General features: G+C 39.6%; 2 protein-coding genes across 3 annotated transcripts in view; both read right to left on the bottom strand.

Moving 5' to 3' along the window:
• The window catches only part of ptpn4a (protein tyrosine phosphatase non-receptor type 4a), an 82,310-nt gene extending 72,515 nt beyond the window's left edge, over nt 1-9,795 (bottom strand). The window contains exon 1 of one of the 2 annotated variants that reach the window (XM_067603140.1): nt 9,265-9,795. The gene's annotated coding sequence lies outside the window, so the exon portion shown is untranslated. The remainder of the gene's footprint in view (nt 1-9,264) is intronic. The other variant, XM_067603141.1, reaches the window with a different exon arrangement.
• A 2,084-nt stretch (nt 9,796-11,879) lies between these two features.
• On the bottom strand, nt 11,880-15,710 carry tmem177 (transmembrane protein 177). Its single transcript, XM_067603144.1, has 3 exons — nt 15,608-15,710; nt 14,264-14,528; nt 11,880-13,904 (listed from the first exon to the last, which is right to left on the bottom strand). The coding sequence occupies exons 2-3, from the start codon at nt 14,462-14,464 to the stop codon at nt 13,173-13,175; spliced, it is 933 nt and encodes a 310-aa protein (XP_067459245.1). The 5' UTR covers nt 14,465-14,528; nt 15,608-15,710; the 3' UTR covers nt 11,880-13,172.
• Nucleotides 15,711-21,544: the final 5,834 nt, after the last annotated feature.

The raw sequence follows: 21,544 nt of genomic DNA, 5'->3' as shown, positions 1-21,544 counted from the left end.
CTTCGGGGGGGGGGGGGTAGGGGGAGAAATACAGTTACTGATCTGCTGCATGTATCCACGGTGCATGTAAACTGGTTCTCTGATTAGCAGCTTAGCCTGGTTTCTCAGAGTAACCAGGTTACTGAAGTGCATGTAAACGCACACTCCATTCTCATGAGGGGGACGCAGCAGAATAAGGAGTGCAACCCATTTTTGGCTCTGACCCACTGTCCTCGAGCAACTGTGTCCTTTGACCTCCTTTGGTATTCGGGGCTCATTAAGCAGCTGTTTCAAAGGCAGACCTGAGGATCCGAAGTTGACACACACACACACACAACCACACGCTAAGCTCAGGTTGCACAAGCAGCAGGTTAGAATGGGACTACAAAAATCTCTGCTGAGCACATCACAATACATCTTTAGGAGAATGTGTATGTGTAAACGTGTATAGATTGGTGCGTGTGTCGCTGTGTTCGTGCATTTTAGGGGGGGGAGAATGGGAAGAATGATAGTGAGGGGAAAGGACAAGCCGCGACTCGCGCCGGAGCATAACTCTTAAGTAAAGAGTTAGGAGCCAGCTGTACTCACATACCTGAGGTGTGTAAAGGTGGGGGATGGGCTGCAGTGGATGGGGGAGTCCTCTCTCTCAGATGAAAAATGTTGAAGTATACTCATATCATCCAGTGGTTACTCTATAATAATGTAATGATATGTTTTCCTTGAGCAATGATGGAGAGGAAGGACTGATTTCATTCTAGCCTCATCTGAAAGACTTTCTCTTCATTTAGACCATCGATGCACTAATTCCCAACACTGGTGCAATACTTCACTTTGTCACGATATCTCACTACATACTACTATAAATTGAACCATATCATATGAGAGAATGTATGCAACCGCGAGCGAACCGAGAAATGTTTAAACAGTTAAATAAATTAACGATGTTCAGCGACTGACGGCGGCACCGACTGCTCAGAGTTCAGCGGTAATTTAAAGCTGCTTCTTGGTACCGATCCCTAAAGACCGCAGAGGTCTGGGTGGATGAGATGGGTAAGGAAGTGAGATTGAAGGATATCTACGTGTTGAGGAAGAGAAAAGGGACTGAAAGGAATTCAGCAGCTGAACTGACACCGACAACTGACCGAGTAAACACATTTCAATAAGCTGAATGCAGAACTGAGAATAGGCACGAGTACATTTTATTATCAACTTATTTATCAGAGACGATGCTCGTTGATCAGCCAGAGTTAGCCTGGAGGGCTAATTTTCATCCCCTTGTCCATGGCTAGATTTCAAAAGGGCACCCTGGATCCCCCTTAATCAATAACAGTATGAAATGAATAAAATATGACAGTATTATTTTAAAAGACTGAATAGTCCATTTAATTACAGAGATTATTCATGTATTTCGTTACTGATTGATAGTCCAGTTTGAAAGTGCCGCACTGGATATCTTTTGTTTTGCAAGTTGAGTTTCTTAATAGACATACATGTACAAAAAAAAATATTTCAACTGTTTAAGTAGTATTTACACCTGTGCTTGTCCTATTATGACATGTGGAACTGTCTTCTGTGAAAAAGACCTATTGCCAATTTCTTTTAAAACAGCAGTAAGTGTTATTTTGCACAAAAATCTGCAGCTCTTTGAAGATACTCGATATCTAAAGCAGTATAGTCATCATCACGGCTTCACTTATTCTTATTCTACCCATTCAGATGCCAATCATACGTCCAGTCAAACCCTTTTTCTCCCATCCTTTCATTTATCTGATGGCCATTCCTGCATCTATCCATCTCATAACCGGTGATGATCAATGATAATGTTAATCCTTTAATACCTTTATGTTGCTATGTCTTAATCCAACCTCTGCAGGGCTAACCAGGTCTAACACACACAGGCCCCTAAACTATAATCTAGCTATCTTTATCTCCTGGCTCTGCTGGCATAATCTAGTCCTGCAAACTGAGTTAGAACACACGAGTGACTCATCTCAGGGCTGATACAGGATGATGAATTATAACAGATATCTAGAGCAACTATTTATGTTGCCAAGGCCTACAGGCTTGTGGGCTAGTGGAGTAAAGAGTCAATTTCCCCTTAATAAATCAAAAGATTGAGTCAGAAATGCATTTTACAGATGTAGGTCACATAAAAATAATGGACCCAGTGGTCTATTGATACTCCATACTGGGGGAAAAAAGTACCGCCCCAATGCCAATTTGTTAATGTGCTTGTTGCTTCTTGACAGTTAAACCTTATTTTTTTTTATGTAGAGAGATATAAATGGAAAAAACATTTTATTCAATAAACAGCTGGTTAATATCTGTGAAACACTGGCTATGGTTGTTGGACAAAATGTAATTTACGGCTATGGATTGATTGCCAGTGGTGAATTAGAAGCAGCAAGATGAACTTGTTTCACTTCTTCAGTATCATCCCCTTTTAATTTCCCAAATCCTACAAATTGTCTTTGTTGTATGCTACTCTGAGAGAGACTATCTTTATCACACACTGCTCCCAGTGGGAAAACAAAAGGGGACTGTCCTTACCGCCCCATAATCTGGGCTGTCCTCATGTGCTGATACAGTATGATTGCCACAACTGGGCCTAATCCCAACCTCTTATAGCAACAGAGATCTCCAAGACGTCAATAAGACATTGTGTGTGTGTATGTAGGGTCACATTTCTATCAGGTGTTGTCTGAATCCTGTATACCTGAATGTAAACTGGTGGATTCAAAGCATTTAGTGTGTGTGTGTGTGTGTGCATAAGAAGTAGGGGTTCGGTCGCTCTCCTCTCTCTAGCTGGATAGCATGCTGTTTCAGCTAATCAAACCATTATGACTCCCCACTAACTGAGAACACCATTAACATATTATGCAGTTTCACCTGATTGGTTCTGCATAATCCAGATACACCAAGACTAGATACACAGAAAGAGAGAGAGAGAGAGAGAGGGGGAAGGGAAGAGGTGATCCTGATCTGACAATAATACATCTGTAATAAAATCTTAAAATGGAACAAAGACATTCAGACAATTTTTCAGAAGGAGAGTCACTACAAATTCATGTTTCATAAAAAGGTACTTCTGAGTGATTTAATGGTTTTTTTCTGCCTTTTTTTAGTCCGTGTGTCACAGAAATGGCTACTCACAAGACTACTTAGAACATTTTTATACGAGCATAAAGAATGACTATGATCTGACACTACTATGACTGTCTAACTATGAATAAACGTTGTCAATTACTTCACATAATAAGGTTTTTTCCCTGCTAGAACTGAATCCATCCACAATTCACAAGGCCACTGTTATTTTTGTCCCAGTGTTCACAGGCAGAAAATACCGTAATTATTTTTAGTCTTAAAACTTAAAAAATTCATGTAAACATGCAAGTCTTCGTCTCTGCTTTTCCAATATTGAGACTAAAACGCCTGACAGACACGTCTACGTGATACTATTATTTTGCTACCAAATGTGTCGCAACTAATATGGCAATACTTGATTTAAATTTTTGGAAGTCTAAAACTGTCAAAGCACCTTTGTTCTGGCACTCTGTCACTGTGGTATCTTGCACAGAATAAACACAGCTGTGTTTGGGGCTCCTGAGATGATTTTTTGCTAAAGAGTTGTGCCATATCCGCCCCAGCAACAGACCACTAACTAGCTCACTTTCTGAGACCTATCTGGCTGGATATTTATGTGAATGGGTGGCTGGTTCACTTAAGGACTGCCAGTCAGTAGGAAACTGTAGCTCAGGAAAATGATGGCGATCTGAGAGCGCTAGCAGCCTGTGACATGTTAGGCCCGAACTGTAAATGTATGTCGACTGTTTTACCTCCCACTTTAGATTAACGTGTTGGCAGTAATTATCCTTCATGTAATTACTGATGCAAGATGCACAACATTCTAGGAATAAGCTGGCACAAAATCCCAAGTAACTTGGCAACAGTCTTGTTGGTGTGCAGCCACTGTAAAATAAAATGGCCAAACTCCGTCTATCAATAGCTCCGCTTACAGCGCTTCCCAACTACAAACAGGGCTGTGAGCTTTCCAAAGGGTTATAATGGAATGGGCAGGCAGCTGGTCCTCTTGGTTAAACATGAACAGGCTGCTCTTTGACAGGGCTGTCACCAACAGTCAGCATAGGTCACAGGGAGTCCGGTCTCACGCAAATATATAAGAGGGTTTTATGAGGGGTCTTAAAAAAAAAAGGTACATACCACTCAATTTGAAACGAGCACAAACGTTGGTCTTAATAACCAAGTATGAATGGATATAGTGATGCCAGAAGTTAAAGTTCATTAATACTAACAGGCTTTTTTTCACAGCACTTCTGGTGATGAATGCGAGGCTACTAATGTAAGATACGTGAATACTAGCATCTTTGAAGCCTGATAATGTATCTTGTCTGCAGCAGCCAGCCAGCATACTTCTTACCAACACTGTGAGTTAACACCAATACTGAGCTGTCAGCACTATTGAGCACCATGCTGAGTGGTATAGGGTGTGTCTTTCCAACGTTGAGACTAAGCAGACATAAGGTGTCAGACAAAGATAGAGAGGGAAAAAAAAAAAGTACAAAACTCAGAGAGTGACAGAAATTACGCGAGTTGATCAGACAGCTGCGTTAAGTTCCATAACACATTACATTCACAAGGAAATGGCGTTTTGCTTATTTGCTTCTTCTAGGGAATGCCTGCAAAAGATCTAAGAATAAGTGACTTCATATAGGAAACAGAGGATCTTTGGACGTATAATGTTCTACACATTCTGCTCTCCTAGCCGGTCCCACAGTGTGTACACATCTCAGCCTTTAAAACCGGCAAGAACAATGGTTGACCTTTGACTACTTTGCTATGTGGGCTGGTTTATGATGTTTAACCAGGAGGCTGTCATCTTTACGCATCTTCTCCGCAGGTACCGACTAGACCTGTGGAGACACATATGCAAAAATGGCATGATAAATCAACTACTGAGGGCCCTTAGGATGTCAAAGAGGACATAAATTTGCTGCCCCTCCTGGTTTACCACATTAAAACAAATGAAACAGCCTAACGCTTGCACCCGTCAACCAAAACATGTAAGTTGTAGTGCTGCCAGTAAAGTTGAATTATTTAACACTGTTTCTTGCTCATGAGCTTCTTCAGTTCCGATCAAAAACAAAAGGATATCATCAAGGGTTGAATAAAGAATTGCTGAACTAGGTGGGTGTAATACTGGATAGGTGCATGATGTAAAAAACATTAATACAATAACCGTCCGAATTGTCTGAAGTCCCTAAATAATCATAATGGAGCAGACTTTCCACACAAAGCTCTCGGCCCTTTGTGCCAGAACACATTTTCCGTCAACATTTATGGCCTTTAATCTCAAAATCATCAGGTTTCTCTGCAGTCTGTTACAGATAACTTTCAGTAAATTCCCTTTGAAATCATAGAAAAAAAGACGCTCTATATAACTTGAGATTTTGCTTCATAATCATCAAACTTTTTTCTCCAGTAAAAGTAACCGAGTCGACCTTTTCACAGCTACATCTATGTCTGTGTGTGAACCGGAAGTGCAGTGCAGCACTAATACAGCACGTAACTCCGTGGACAGATTCACCAGAATATTTTTTTTAAAAAAAGGATTGTTTTCTTTCCCAAGAACATGATATTACAACTTAATATCAATCAAAATAATGTCACAAAACGTGAAATAGCGTATTCAAACCTTGCTGGCTGATACAGAACAAAACAATCAGACTGATCAAATAAATGAAAAAGGGGGTTTCTGTAATTTGTTCACTTGGCACAATAAATACATTATTTGATATTACTAAGACTCAGAATGTCCCATCAACATATCACTGGAGCCCTGACAATCTTCTCTGTCCATTCATATTTGGATATTTGTGCTCTACTGAAAACTTGACATAAAGAGAAAAACATATTGTCTCTTTTTCACAAAAAGTCTCCTAGAGTTCATGTATAGTACTACTCACATGCACAATGATGACATTTCTGGATAGCCTGATTTGTAAAAGAAAAAACTATATATGTCATATATTGTGACTACACCATACACCTATGAAGGAAATGAAGGAAAGAAAATAAAAGGACAACATTTTGAAGCAATGCCGATTGCACATCTCACCACTGATTCCAATGGAAAGTATTCTTTTATGGTGTTGTTTTCACTGTGAATCAATTGTTTTATTCACATTTCTTGCTGTTACTGTCAATGCTAATCCCTATTACAGGCAATACTGACCAACAACTTCTGAAACTGTTGTACACCTACTACAGACCTGGAATAAACTGCAGGCTAGGCCACATAAAGAGAGTAATTTCAGCTGAGGTGAAGACAAATGACATATACCCACCCCAACAGTAGGAAATAAATGTAAGGTTAAACTACAATTCGCCTATGTGCTACAGCCACAGTTAAATTTAAACAAGTTGAACTGGGATGTGATGATAATATCTACTAACTCCTAACTTGCTCCCATGGGATCCCCCTGCCCTGTGATAGCAGGTGCAATTTATCCCCATTACCCAGGCCACACCTGTGCCCCCTTCTGTCTTCCTCCCTCAGTCTTTCTCTACTCATCTCTCTCTCTGTCCTCTCCTCACATCTTCACCTCTTTTTTCCCCCTCTTTTATCTGTTCTCTCGCTCCATCTCTCTCTCTCTCTTTCTCTCACACGCTTCTGTTGTGCACCGCTGGGACGGCAGGTTCAGGTGTGCTGCTCAAGTAAAGCAGGGTCATTGCCACAGGTGATTTGATCTTCACCAGCTGGGTCCATCCCCTCTTTAAACTCAGGACTTCTTGAGGTTTACGCATCGAGGATTCTCCTCAACACATCATTTCTGAACTTGTGATTATGCACAGTCAGAAACAAGCGTCGCCTTTTTGTGATCAGTGATTGAACCTCTCAAGAAACCCGGATGCCTGACTCTCCTATTGTCACTGAGATCAAAATCCACAGTTGCAGGGTTTTATCTGGGCTTTCAGTGTAATTCTGTTCGGTAGGGAGCATTTTGGGCAGGAGTCATGTATTTAAGCATTTTAAAAGAGCCAATAACAACCAGCAAATACACTGATGCTAGACACTATCAGTAGGTGTGTAAAAACAAAAAATAGTTAGGGCAAGATGAATATAAATGTAGAGGAAATCATGTGATTTAAAGGATGAAATTACCTGGAACCAAGTTAAAATCTTTAATCTATTCCTCATGATCAAACAAGCGAGGGACTGTTGACAATAATGCACCTAACTTTAACCAAGCTCTGAAGAGTGTATCTCACTGTAAATAATCCCTTAACATTTCATCATGACTGGTGTCAGTGAGCCGTCAAGTTACATATCATTCACATGAGTAACAAGCCCCAAAAACAAGTGCTTTACAGAATGCAAAATAATCCTTACTAACACAGCTTTAATATATAATATGGTGGCAATCAACAGACTAGAATGGTGCCCCAAATAAAAAATGTGCAACATGGCAGGCCTAATTCCCAAGATAAGTAGTTCAGCTTCAGCAACCAACCATCCGCCTGTGACAGGGATTCCCAAACGTATTCAGGTCAAGACCAACCAACTAAAGACACACATTTTTTTGGACTCCTATCTGCATTTTTTTTCCCATCAGAAATGAATACTCATGAGTGAAAATCATACTGATATGCATATTATTAGGAACACCTGTGCAATCTAATGCAACAGCTCTGCCATAAATTCTACTTTTACGAAGCTTATACAGTTTCAGTTTTTGTTGACATTGTCAGAAAGGTGATAATTCTTCTTTATATTTATTATAGGGGTCGTAGCGGGTGCTGGTGTTGGTGTACTGGAGTGCATTTTATTGAAAAGTGTTCCTATTAAATAGGAACACAAGGTGCTCAGTGAGTGTATACACACAGCATGTCATCAGGGGGTTAGGTGCATATAGGGGGGCTTCAGGTGCCTCCTTCACTGATACACTTTTGGAGCTGCTGATTTTGGGGGAATACGTGAAAAAAAAACGATCCCAACTACTAGATTTCATTCATAATCCCTCCCTTTGCAGCCCCTAACAAACTCAAATCCCATTCAGACAATACAAAGCATGATTCTTTCTTCAAATAGACACGAAAGAGACAGAGATGGTAGGGGAAGGGGGGCTGGAGAAACAGGGTAGAGCAGGGTCCATATGATCTGAGCAGCGGCAGCAGCAGAGGAACCGACTGCGACCCAAAAGATGTGGCACGGATGGTGGAGGATTACGTCATCGAAAAAAAGGAGGACGCCTCACCACAGCTAACCCTCACATCCATTACTTAACACCACACAGTCAACAGCTTTTTTCTGTCAGCAAACACGAGCTCTCTTTCCAATCAATTATTATGAACAATTAATGATGCACGGGGCTACTTAAAGCAGGGTCGCGATAAGCAGCTTACCTACAGTTATACAGGGCCTCCGGTGTGACATTTCTAGGATGTGACACGTACATGAGAGCAGTTGTAACAAGCGGTGCGTCAACAACGATGTCGCAATGAATGAAAACCCCACATCGGTTATATTTTTAAGGGTCTAAAACGGGTTTTTTTTGCTTCATCGATGCACCGCTAAGCGCTCGCTGTGTGCTAAAGCTCAGTTAAACAACACTTGCGTTGAAACACGACAAAGAAATAATCAATAATCACCCGTTAACTGCTATCGCTTATGATAAAGGAATGTCATCTTTGAAGGCATTTAACTGCCGCCGCGCTCGTCCCATTGAACGTCAACTGTCATTAAAGGGCTTATTGTGCACTGTGCAAATGAATGAGCTCTTAACGGCCTGTTTAACTAAATATAGCTACATGTCGACTCCTGCAAAAAAAAAAAGCTGAACAAAGTTTCATGAATTCAATAAATCTTTTCAATGCATGCCAATACTGCGCACACTTGGTTAGGTTAGCTACTGTTTCGGCAGCTACGTAAAAGTAAACTGCGAGGTATTGAATGGGCTACGAAACAGTTAGCGTTAGCAAACAAGCAGGCTACACCAACCACTGGCGATAAAGGTTATAGAATAAAATGTATATTATGGCTTTCTGTTTCTTTTTGTGAGATCCCATTCAAACAGAGACAAGTGTAATGACAAAACAGGCCATTTGGAGCAGCGTTATCCCAATGTTATTTCGCAATATTAGCCATTTTGGCCGTGCGGGTAGCAACTTGGATAAAAGTGACAGCACTAAGCTAGCTAGCTAACGTCAGCTGGCTGTAAGAAGGAAAAAAAAGCTGGTGGCCTGTGAAAGAGTGTATTTTCTTACCGTCATAAACTGCTCCAGGGGCGTCCAGTTTTTAAGGAATATAATTTTTGCCTTGTGAGGAAATGGTATGTGTAGGGGCGATATAGCCCGAACATTCAAGATCAGTTCACCCGCTGCCGATGAAACCCAAGCATCATCATTATCACAGTCTTCATCAGTACTCGGAGTCCGCCGCTGATTCACACACATCCATCCAGCAGAGCGGGGCCTCCACCGGGCTCGACCATGCGACTGCCTCGGCGACGACGGATAATCCACAAGACAGGAGCCCCCGCAGTAACCATTGGCTAGACACGGCGACTAGCAGTCATTTCAGGTCGAGAGAATAAGAAATATAATCCCACGCATGCGTCAAAATAAAGAAAGTATGATCGCCAAAAAAAGGTTAGAAGTGAACTATTTTGGACATTAAGTCATAGAGAAGGCAAATGTTGCGTTTCTGACTTTCCCAACATGAGCCTGTTCGTTGTTGTCAGCGCTCCCGGTCTCACTGCAGCTGCTTTGCTCGCTGCCTGCCTTGCAGCACAGTAGCGTTCAGCATAGTGACGTAATGGCGCAAACCGAGCGCGCAGGGGCGGGGCCAGAGAGCGGGAGGCGCGCTGTTTGTTTTTGAGCGCACCCAGGTAGAGCTGCTCCAAAACTGTAATCTGTTGCTCCTACATTTATGATCAACACAATGACAGTTTTTATATCTATAGACGTGTGTGTGTGTGTGTGTGTGTGTGTGTGTGTGTGTGTGTGTGTGTGTGTGTAAATCAAATGCTGCTTTCAAAATATTTCCACCATGTGATCACATTAAACTGACATCAAGAGTTGACAAGTTATCCTCATTTTAATATGTACTGAAAAATGGATACTGGGTGTACTGAATTATGGTTCAGCACATGTAGAATATATATATATATATATATCGCAGAATGTAGTAATTATTTCAATTTTTCATAAACTGTGAAAAGTAACACTACCATAGCTGACAGTTATTTTCTACTGTACATACTGGCCATCTGACTGAAGAAAAGTAGGTGCTGTAATGCATGTATTTTGGTATATATCACAAAATCCATACCATCTGTATACTTTTAATGTATTTGAATATGCTTTCTTTACTGTATTGGTCAAATGTGTTGCGTAATGGATATAATACACTCTTAAAAATTAAATTTAACATTAAAAAAGGCCACCGAAATACAAAAGAAAATCTGCTTTCTCAAGTTTATTTTCTACAGTGTCTGCAGACAGGGCATTAGCAGTGGGGATTTATGATACTGTAATTTAATGCAATTTTTTTTTTTTTTTAGAGAGCTCCATCCTTATAGAGGTCTTAACTTCAGAATGAATATCATTGCGTGAAATGAATGAATGTAATTATGAAAATTACTTTCTCTTGTTCTCTTTCACTTTGAGTCCAAGCCTGTCCATTCAGACCAAAATGAATCTGCAGCCTTGTCATTCATACATACTGTAAAAGGAAGATTGTAACCAATTGTGAGAGTGGTAATGTGGGCTGTACTGACCTCAAGTGGCACAAAAAAGAAACAGTCTACAATGCAACAAACAATGGGCCATTGTACTGTTGGCTCTGAATTGCTACAATGAAGTAAGCAGATGAAGCGTAGTGGTGAGAACAAGACAATGAGAGACAGTATTATCGATGTGCTTATCCAAAAGCAACTTTGTAGTTGGGGAAATGATGAAGTAGACCGAATGATTCAGTCAAAGCTTTTTTTTTTTCTTATGTTTGACAGGAACTTTGCTCAACAGTTGTGTATGTGCAAGACTTTTTTTTCCATCTTTACATTTAAAAACACCTGATTTTATCTTTTTAAAAATAGTTTCACCTGATGATAAGGGGATTATTTTGATAAAACTAAAAATATAAAGTTCCTGTTTTTGGGGAAAGCATTTCTTAATACAAAGAAATAGAGTGTCAAACACCCACAATTGACTAAATAACCATGGAACTGGAACAAATTCATCATCTTGCTCAAGGGCAACAATGCAGACAGGATGCTTGCTTTGCTTTAAAGGACACTCAACCTAATCTGTCCTGATTAAGAACTGTTCCTGTATCAGTTTTTCTTGTCTTTATGCTCTCTATATCCAGATTTCATCACAACATGCACCCTCTCACTTCAATTTCATCCACCCAGTGGAGAAAAAACAGCACATCTCTGGATTTTTCTTTTTGTATCTACTTATGCAGCTTGGTCTACCTAAGGACAACAATGTAAAAAAGCGTCAGTGTATGTCTATCTGCAACACTATTAATTGCATGCTTCTATATTTAGTTCAGTCCACAGGGCACAAGACTGGAAATGTAATTAAAACACCACATCTGAACCTTGTTAATATGCAGGCAAGATGACCTTAGGGAACCTGAGTGCTATATGATGAGTACCGAGTCCCAATAATATGGATATTAAGATTATTATCATTTAACAAATTAGCTAGGGTCATGCAAACGATGTGTGGGTACTTAAGAGCGTTACTCGTCTCAAAGGTTATTTTCTTGACCTGAGAGGCATAAAGGAACACTGTCGATAATTGTTTGTGAGCACAATTACATGTTATTCATTAAGGAGGCATAAAGGACTAGAAAAAAAGAGCACAGGGGAAAAAGAGAAAGATGGAGCTTTTATGTAGATGTACTGGGAGAATACTGCATTAACCAGTTTTACATTATAATGGCTTCCTTTGGACATATGGATATTACATACAACTGCCTTATGGAAAGGTTAATTGGTCACATTTCCATGTTTACACACCAAAACACATACAGTGCTTATAAGTGCTAGTCCATTCTACAATAATCCAACATATTTTTCTAGATAAAGACTTTTCCTTCCTTTCATTAAGTGGTGACACAGCTTAAGTTACTGTACATGAGGTTCACGGTGCTTCAGGAGTTGCCATTTCACTGCAGGAGGTAGAAAGAAGCATTCAGCTGAGCAGCCAAACAGTTAAAAATCAAGAGCAAACCCACAAGTTTGGATGAAAACGTGTGTCTATGCTGAAGATCTGCAACAGAAAACCTCAACAGTGTTGAATGATTATCCTGTATTGTGTTTCACTATAGATTTTCGGAAATGCAAGGTTTCTCCACTTGAAATATGAAAACTTTCATTTTCAAAAATTGAAAAGCAAATTTTAAAAAGCAAAAGCAGGCCTTCCAGAAGCTCAGGATAGTTCACGCAACACACTGTCAAAGCTTTTCATAAGGACTACTTCTTTTGTGAAAAGTATTTCCAATAAGAAAAGCGTTCACAGTAAAGTAAGTGGATTATTCAGACTAACTGGAACACTGTTTCTTCATCATTTTGGAGTGGAGGCAAAAATCTCACAGATAATATTCGCATGTCAAGAAACTAAGGAGCTGTGTTTTTTTTGTAATTTTGGTGAAACTACCTCTTAAACTTAGTAATTTGTAATGTTGTTCACCACCAACAAATCGTCATTGCAACAACTAATACAAAAAAAAAAGACATACACTGTTCACTCATGTCTATTCAACAACATATTTCATGCTCTGAACAAGCTTTAAAACTGTTTATTTGTACATTGGGTCCAGAATTAAATCCCAAAAATCTTTGGATAAATACATGATCGGTCACACCGGCTGCAAAAAGACTGTCTTGTAATTGGAGTAGTTCTGCACTTCAGGGTGAATCAAACTGAACAAAAAGGAACATTCAGCACACATGGGATTACATATTTCTATAAAAAAATATGTTTATTCCTTTGGATAGGTTTTTTTTTTTGATTAAAAAAAGCACAGGAACTCTCTCACCCCACCATTTTTTCAACAGTCTTCAGAGATTGTTGAAAAAACAGTAGATGATTACAGTTGTTCAGGTGAGGCCTGCAGACATTAATTTAATCTCTAAACACATCCTCCCTCCCGTTTCTATTCAAACCTTCTCCTCTTTCATCATAGTGTGGATCCACTCCCTCCTGGATGTGTACGGTGTGTGTTTCAGCTGGAGGAGGTGAGCAGGAAACAAGTTGCCGCTGGGAGCGTACATCTCTTCTCCCTTCTGCCCCATGAGTGAGCGCAGTGTTTTGTTTCTGGACAGAATCTTATCATAAAACTCTAACCCTCCCTTGGCATAATCGCGGGACAGTCCAGCCGCACGCTGGTCTGAGTTATAATCAATCCACTGGCTGACAGAATCTGAAATGAGAAGGTAGGACACGGCACCGAGCCCCAGCGCCACAACGTTCACAGCCCCGCGGAACAGCGCAGGCCCGACGTGCAGCCCAAACACCTGTTTCAGCAACACGCTGTACACCCAAACCCCACCCAGGCAGACCGGGGCGACAGCACCGCTCATAACCGGTCCTCCGGACTGCAAGCGGGCGACCTCTCGCGCTATAGCAAATTTCTGTGCCTCAAGGGAAAACACTAGCGCGTCCTTCAGTGCAGTGCCGGTATCGCTGTCCCACTCCACTGTTTTGCCGTTGATGAAAATGGTGCGGTTTGTGATTCCGCTCGGGTCATCGACCGTGCTGTTGAAGTTAGCCGGGATGCCGATTTGGGCTCCAGCGGGAAGCCACGGGACACCAGCACCGACCGGATGGAACCCAAAGGAGGCAAAGGCAGAGAAATTCTTGGATGAGCTGACATCATAGTCCTTCAACACCTGCAAACGACACGAAAACATAAAACATTTTGATTTTACGCCCCTTTTTTTTCACTGCACATTGTGATCCTGTGATTGTTCCTCCAATAATTATGAATTTATTGTTTTATGAATGGGATTGATGCCCTATAAATTGTTAAATTGAAAGGTTTGTATTTTTCTTCAGCTATTCTTATTACTTACACTACCGCTAGTTCCAAGAACCTTGACTGAGTGTAGAGGATACAGAGTTTTTTAACTGTTCTGTGGTTATCGATAAAGTGAATTTCTAAGTGTCTTTTATCTTATCTGTTATTTTAGTTCACAAAAAATATATATTAAATTAAACTACTGCGCGTACACACATACACACATATTACCTGCTGGAAAACATCCTCTAGCTTTTCAGACAGTGCGACTGGCTCTCCTTTGTTCCAGGCCTGATACAGCTGACGGTAGGATAAGTCAGGAAAAACATGGTAGAACATGTTGGCTGCAAAGACTCCGCCACAGCTTGCGATCAGGATTGGAGTCCTGTACTTCTGAAGAAGCACTGAAAACTTGAGGAAGCGAGACGCCATATTTTGTTTCTGTTCTTGACTGATTTATCATCTGTTAGGTGCTGCAGACTTCAGTAGGCGGCATCTGTGAAGACAGACAAAAAAAAGGCCTGCGTGTTAGAGATGAATGAATTCTTAATAGAAACATGACTCTTTGTTGATTCCCGTTGGAAATTTCACTCCTTTTCATAGAGGTTAGGTAGAGTTGAACTGTCTGTCTCAAGAATACTAGAAAATGTGTTATCCTGCTGAGAGAATTATCCTCTTTAACCACCAGGTCCCTGTGACTACCCATTCATCACAGACGATGTTCAGTTCATGACAATCCGAGCTCACTGTGTCTTCAAGGTTAACAGGGCAGACGGGGACATCACATCGGGAGAAAATAGTAAAAGTAAAAAACAGCCAGCTGTGGATGAGGAGGAGGTAGAGCGAGTCGTCCACTAATCACAGGGTTGTCGGTTCGATGCCTGGCTCCTCCTATTGTCCACATGTTGAAGTGTCCTTGAGCATGACAAATTGCATGATAGCTTTCTGCCAATCAGTGTGTGTGAATGAGAGACTGTCTTACTATAAATGAGCAGCAATTATTGGGTTACATTCAGGTATCGCTAGAAGGTGTATATCATTGTAAGGCCTGGGATGTTGTTAAGGCTGCCTCGTCCAGGTCTTTAAAGGTGCAGTTCACAACAATTTTCTGAATTTATCTGACTATTCAGACTTTGTGAAATAACCCATGAATCTTTTTATGGCCATGTGACCTACTCCTAGTTTAAATGTAAATTGTATGAATGGACTATCAGTCATTATACAACATATAGTTACATTATAAGTGCCCAAAATGCTGCTATATTTGAGTTTTCCTAATACTGCCGAATTGAATTTATCCTAGCAGTAACTTTACGTGATAATCGCCACTTCCAGACATGTTAACGTCGCTAAAACACTAGAAACAACTATAACATTAACCTAACCTATAAGTAACTTGAACTACAATGTGCAGGCTGTAACAATGAGCTTGTAGTTATTAACTACATATTAACCGAGCGACACCGTCGGACCTCATATGAGAAACCGCTTCACCTCAATGAATCCAAACAGAATAAGACTTAAAACAACTGTATTTAATTACTGCGTAGCCAAGAAACATCTTTAAATACTCACATGTTGCCCGCATCGTTACAAGGGCAGCTGCTGCACAGTCAGTACATAACAGCCCCTGACCGTAAAGCGATTTAGCTGTCGTCGTCGTGGTGTTGCACGACAGTTTTACGACAATTATGTTTCACAGTCTTGCCTTCGAGTGAGACCTAACCTCTGACTGCCTCACGTTAATGTATTTAAGCCCTTTGTACAATGCAAATTGTTTATTAAAAGCATCATAAACTAAAGTAATGGCAGAAATAACCGCAGCGCCACGTCTGCCAGCAGCTGACAGGAAGGATGCAGAACAAGAAAAGAGAATAAAAAACTATAGTGTGCACAGTTTATATTTATTCTTGTATTATCTTTCAGTCTCAGTAGCTGCATCCTTGAATACAGAATGTTAAATGAAAGGAAGCTCTCTTGAGATGTTATTTCTTTTGCAAAAATGCTAAAGTTGAAGTTGTTTTTATGTTTGAGCATCATATGTTGGAAGTGGCCTCTACAGAAAAACACAAGTTATCACAGACCTGTGTGTCCCCTGATGGATGACACTGGAAAATAAACAGGGACTGAGTTGTCAGACACGAACCACTCTTGGTTTCGGGGTGATGTTTCAGCTGAGTGGAAGTAATTAAGTTAACCGTGTAAACCACATATTAGCATTATTAGTTAACATAGTTGGAAATAATAGAGCAATGACTTGTTAGAAAACAATAGCAGAATGCACCTGTGAAGAGACAAAAAGAGGAGGCACAGGAAAGTATGGTAGGTACGGTAAGTTACAACCCAAGCTAATCTATAACTCAAGAAACTCAGCACTTAAATCAATAAACAATAAATTAACTTAAATACTTGTTTGTCTCGATTAAACCTTGAATGCAGATGTTGATGTAGCAAAACAATGCTAAACACAAACAAAACTCAGGATAGTCTGCAACAGATGTTAGATGTTAAGCTGGCTAAACAGACAAATGAAATATGGAAAGAAATACAAAGTGTAATGTGGAGAAAATGGTCTCGCCCACTTTGTCACAGCCTCTAAAATGTATTCAAATAAAACAATCCTAGAACTACAACTTAAGATTTTATACATTTGATAGTGAAATAGTCAAAACTGAGGGGTTTTTTTTAACCAGGAGAAATTCAACTAAATAGTTTGGTTTTGGATATAAATAGCTTGACTGAACCAGTAAATACTGAACTGTGGTAATATTGAACATATTGTATGTTTGTATAGGAAGTCCTTCATATAACTTAGATCTTGTCATTTATCTTCCCTCTCAGGCTCAACAGGAAAGTGAGCGCTGAGGTTACTTGAGCTTCAAAGAAATCTCGGTATGATGTATGTTGAAATAGTGTTGGTGCTTGAATGTTTGATGTTATTAGCCGTGTACCCAAGGCTTCCCCCAACGCTACTGCTTCAGTAACTGGTTGCTTCATCTGAAGTCGCTACTGGTCTATAACTTGAAAGTTTTTCATAGCGAAGGATTTCAATTCTTCAGTCATTTCAGGCAAACATTTTCAGTTTCACATATATTTTGAAGACCAAATAAATTAAAATGCTGACAACTTAAAACTAGGGCTCGATTAACAATTATTTTCTTTATTAACCAATTAATTGTTTAGTCTATAAAATGTCAAAAAAATGGAAAAAAACCCACCAATTTTAGTGTAATCTGAAGAAGTCCAAAGTAACTTCAGAAGTCTTGTTTTGTCCGACCAACAGTCCCAAACCCCAAGATATTCAATAACAATGATATAAAATAGAAAAGCAGCAAATCTGGATATTTGAGAAGCTGGAACTTACACATTTTTGGCATTTTTTTCTTAAAGTGAAACAATTATCAATTATCACAATATAATTGCTGATTAATTTTCTTTCGATCAACTTAAACATTAATTGACTAAACAATGTAGCTCTACTTCAAACCCTGCACATATTACATTTATGATGTTTTTACGTGGCTGTTATTTTGTAAACTTATCAAAAGTTCACATTCATGTAATTTATGCACGTCTAGGACTAAATCACCTGACTCACCAGAAAGCATCTACTGTATTTGTAGTCAGATAAATATTTACATTTTGTATTTAAAAAGTAATTTAAGCATTTCATTGAGAAGTTCTTGTTAACTGGAATAATTAGCAATTAGGACTGTAACACAAATTATTTCATATATTTTGTTAAATCTGTTCCAGCAGGATCAAATGTACAGCAATCAGAGGTTTGTTTTAAATTTGATTTTCTCTGCATCAGGACTAATATATTTGTACTGAATTATTCAAGAATATGTAGACTCAGTGCTTTTTATGTACTGAGCTATTACCAGACAGAAAATCTGTCTGAACTCTGTTCAGACCAAAAATGGTCTGTATTAGTGTTGGCATGTTGGTTTAGGTAGTGGTAAGATGATGAAACATGATACAAGAAGTCCAGTTGGAGGGATAGATCCATGTGTTTTGAGTCTAATCAAATGCCAAAACACTCCGTAGTACTTTATAATACTGACAGTCAGTATTTTACAACTCTGGCAAGTTTGTAAAGTCTGGAGACGTGACAGAAAACATTTTTATACATATATAATTTTGCCAACTATATTGTAATATCGTTGGCAATCCCAAACACTGGCTGTGGGTGTTTAAAAAATAGAATCATAATAATTATTTTATTTTTTAGAAATTACATCGGTTGAACTGTTACACTGTTTTGTGCTTGATGTGCATGTGATGTACAATTATTTGTGCAATAATTATTTTTTGATTGTCAATCTAGGAGCAAAATGATATCAACATGAAATGCACTCTGGCCCTTCGTGGCCTTCCAGTGTATCAGTGTGAAGAGTCTCTTGAGTTCTTCAAGACCTGTACAGTCAGTACAGTCAGTACAGTGTTAATATAACATATTTTATGGGAAACCAACTTGAATGCCTCCTAAAATTCAAGTAGATTCAAAGATAGGTTTGGACTTTTTCAATCTATCTCAATACAATATTCAAATGTCAAATATATAATGACAAAGTTATTAATGAGTGAAAATTATTCCTCCTCTCCATAGTAGCCAAGTTTAGTTGGAGCTAATATGTGCTCCGTCCTGTCAGTCCTGTCAGTGTAGATTAATTGTTGGTGTTTTGTCCTGGCAGCAAACCTACATGCGATTACAGTAAAGTACTCCTCCACCACAGCTCAGCAAGGCAACACTGCCTATTTACTAAGCCTGTCGCATACTCTTGGGTCACCGCAACTTTTTAATTTAGTGAGGTATTTACTAAGACTTGACAGGTAAATGAGCCCAACCATAGTTCATCTGCATGGAGTGCCGCTAAGCCAAGCTGTTTTGATGCACGTTGCACATGTCTATAAAGGACTGGAGCACAAACAAAACAGTTTTCTGCTGTTGGACTTGCAATATTGGTTGAAGAGTAGAAGACACTTGGATCTGCAGGCACTTAGCCAACAAAAAGATCAGTGATTGAGTGTGTTATGAAAAATCAGTGGAAGATTTTTGATTATATTGCACTGGACTGGAGCTGCTGAGATATTGAAAGTCAGGGAAATATGCAGAAGGCACCTGAGGGTGAAATTGTGTGAAAATTAACTGACTGTTGCGTTCCTGCTCTTTAGTCTTGTGTTGCTAAGCAGAGAGCTCCGCTAAAGTAACTATTTAGCACTTCTCCTCAAACAGTTAGAATGTATGTTCAGTCCTTGTATGTAACAAGGACTGTGAACTTGGTCCTCCAATCCAGGGAGACCCTGCACTTAAAGGTGGCAAAGTGAGTGCGTCTCATGTACCCGGTGGACACAAATACACTGGCTAGTGGATCACCTCCAGCAGCCACAATGTGGCTACATCGCAATGCCAGATGCTGTAGATATTGTGGGTGGAGACTAAGCCCCCAGGAGCCGCACTGGGCTTTGAAACCAATTTGACATAGTGGCCAAACAGTGTAATGACAGCTTCTGCATCAGTTACATGATGCACACTGACCCAAAAGGACTTTTTCATTGTGAAAGAGACACCTGTAAATCAGCAGATAAAAAACGGAAAAACCCCTGCAAAATGACTTGTTTCACTATCAGAATTTGATCCATTCAGTCCGATAATATTTAGAAAGTCTAAAAGAGCCACACGATTTAATTATTTTAACCCCATGCAAGTTAGTGGAGGGGTAAACCAGAAGTTAGCTGGCTCGGCCAGCGGAAGTCTCTGGTGCGCCTGATCTATGGGTCAAATGATCCTGGAAGATCCAGGTAATTTTATACCTGGAAGTTGAATTTTTTCTGCTTCATGTGCCACTGAACAACTGTCATAGGAATGAACGGGGCCCTAGCTTCAACGCTGTATCCAGTTCTCTTTATACTTATATAACAGAATCTTGATTCATGTTGATCATCATTGCCTTGCTCGAAAGTTTGATCTGAGTATTGTGAACCAGGTGCATTGCGCTGGATGGACTCATTACCATTAAGTTGAGGTTGAGTTGTGATTATGCAAATTAAGATACAGCAAGTGGTCTGTCAACTCGTTGTGGCGTAGCCATCACGCACTGTGCGACCGGATCTCCTGCTCTCCATAGAAAATGAATAGGATCTGTCAACTTGACATACATCAACAGATCCAGTGTGTTTGCACCTTTACACAACCACAGACAGGAAGTATGATTACAGGCACCAGTAACTCTCAACATACATATTGGCATCTAAGTGTTGTATCAAGACAGACGTGAAAAAATACAAGCCTATCCTTTAAGTGTGTGTGGAGCACAGATAAACAAACGGTGTACGACTTGCAACCTTTCTTCTGGAACCATCCCATAATTGTATTGTTTGTATTTTGCAGTGGGAAGGGGAGCCAGATAAGACTGATAATCCTGTTGCTCTCCTCACTGTGGTCACTGACAACACTACTGGTGCCGTCCACTTCAGCTCTTGGAGCGTCTCTGTTGTTGTTGAAGATGAAATCGTTATGAGTGGTCTCCCCAGGTCGGCTGATGCATTTGTACTGTTGTTTGGCTTAATGTATGCATTGCATTTAGACTATCCTTGATGATAGTAAACCATTGAAACAGTGCCTACTGAAATTTTAACCAAGCAATAAGTTTGAATGTACGTGTGTGCTGTAATGGTACATATATGGATCTGCCTCTGTCAGTCTGTTATTAATTAAGTTCTTTTTTTTTAAAAAGAGACATTAAATTAATTTAAAGGAATACTCCCGTAAAAACCTGTTTTGGTATCAAAGACCTTGTAAGCTTGAAAGGTAGCTTGGAAATGTTTGTAACTTGCTCCTACATAATGGATTTTTCTGTCACAATAGAGGCCATTGGTTATCCAATTTCCATAGAAACTTCGAAAGCGTGATCCACTTCTGAATTGTCCATCCATATTATGTTTCCTACAAGCTTACAGTGGGTGATGGGTATTCAAAAGGTTTTTGCTGAGCATTCCTTTTTATATTCATCTACCTCACCTAACAATTTGCACTGTTTGTGATGGTTTATTTTAAGAAATCACATTATGATTGGGGATTTTTATGCACTTCTGATTCCTTAAACTTTTCTTTTATTTATTTTTTTCTTTTATTTGTTGTTCGTAAGACACTTTTTTGAGACTCTGAAAGTAATTGTGCTGCTAATGGAATTATATGGTTACCTTTTCCATCAGCATACAGTGCCGGTAGTAAGGGCGAGTGGTAAGTGTTGTCATTCAGCTTTACAGGTGTTGCTGTTAACTAGAATTTTTAGAAGTGTCTGTGGTTCTTTAATAATTGTTGCCTCTAAGATAAATCAGGCCATTACATTTTAGTTTTCATTTCTCATTTTAATGGCACTACTTACGTGAGATTAGGGCTGCAACCAACAATTGTTTTTTAGTATCGATTAATCTGCGACATGTGACTTTTCATGAATTTTAAGATGTTTAACTAATCAAAAGAAACACCATACTCTTGACCCAGGC

This window comes from Thunnus thynnus, chromosome 11 (genome assembly GCF_963924715.1).
Source record: "Thunnus thynnus chromosome 11, fThuThy2.1, whole genome shotgun sequence".
Classification (NCBI taxonomy): Eukaryota; Metazoa; Chordata; class Actinopteri; order Scombriformes; family Scombridae; genus Thunnus; species Thunnus thynnus.
This window is presented reverse-complemented; position numbering and strand designations above follow the sequence as displayed.

Bases quoted from the DNA above. Each gene is read 5' to 3' on its own strand.
- tmem177 (XM_067603144.1), bottom strand. From the start codon at position 14,464: ATGGCGTCTCGCTTCCTCAAGTTTTCAGTGCTTCTTCAGAAGTACAGG. The intron at 13,905-14,263 runs GTAATATGTGTG...TGTCGTTTGCAG, and splicing joins TAGAGGATGTTTTCCAGCAG to GTGTTGAAGGACTATGATGT.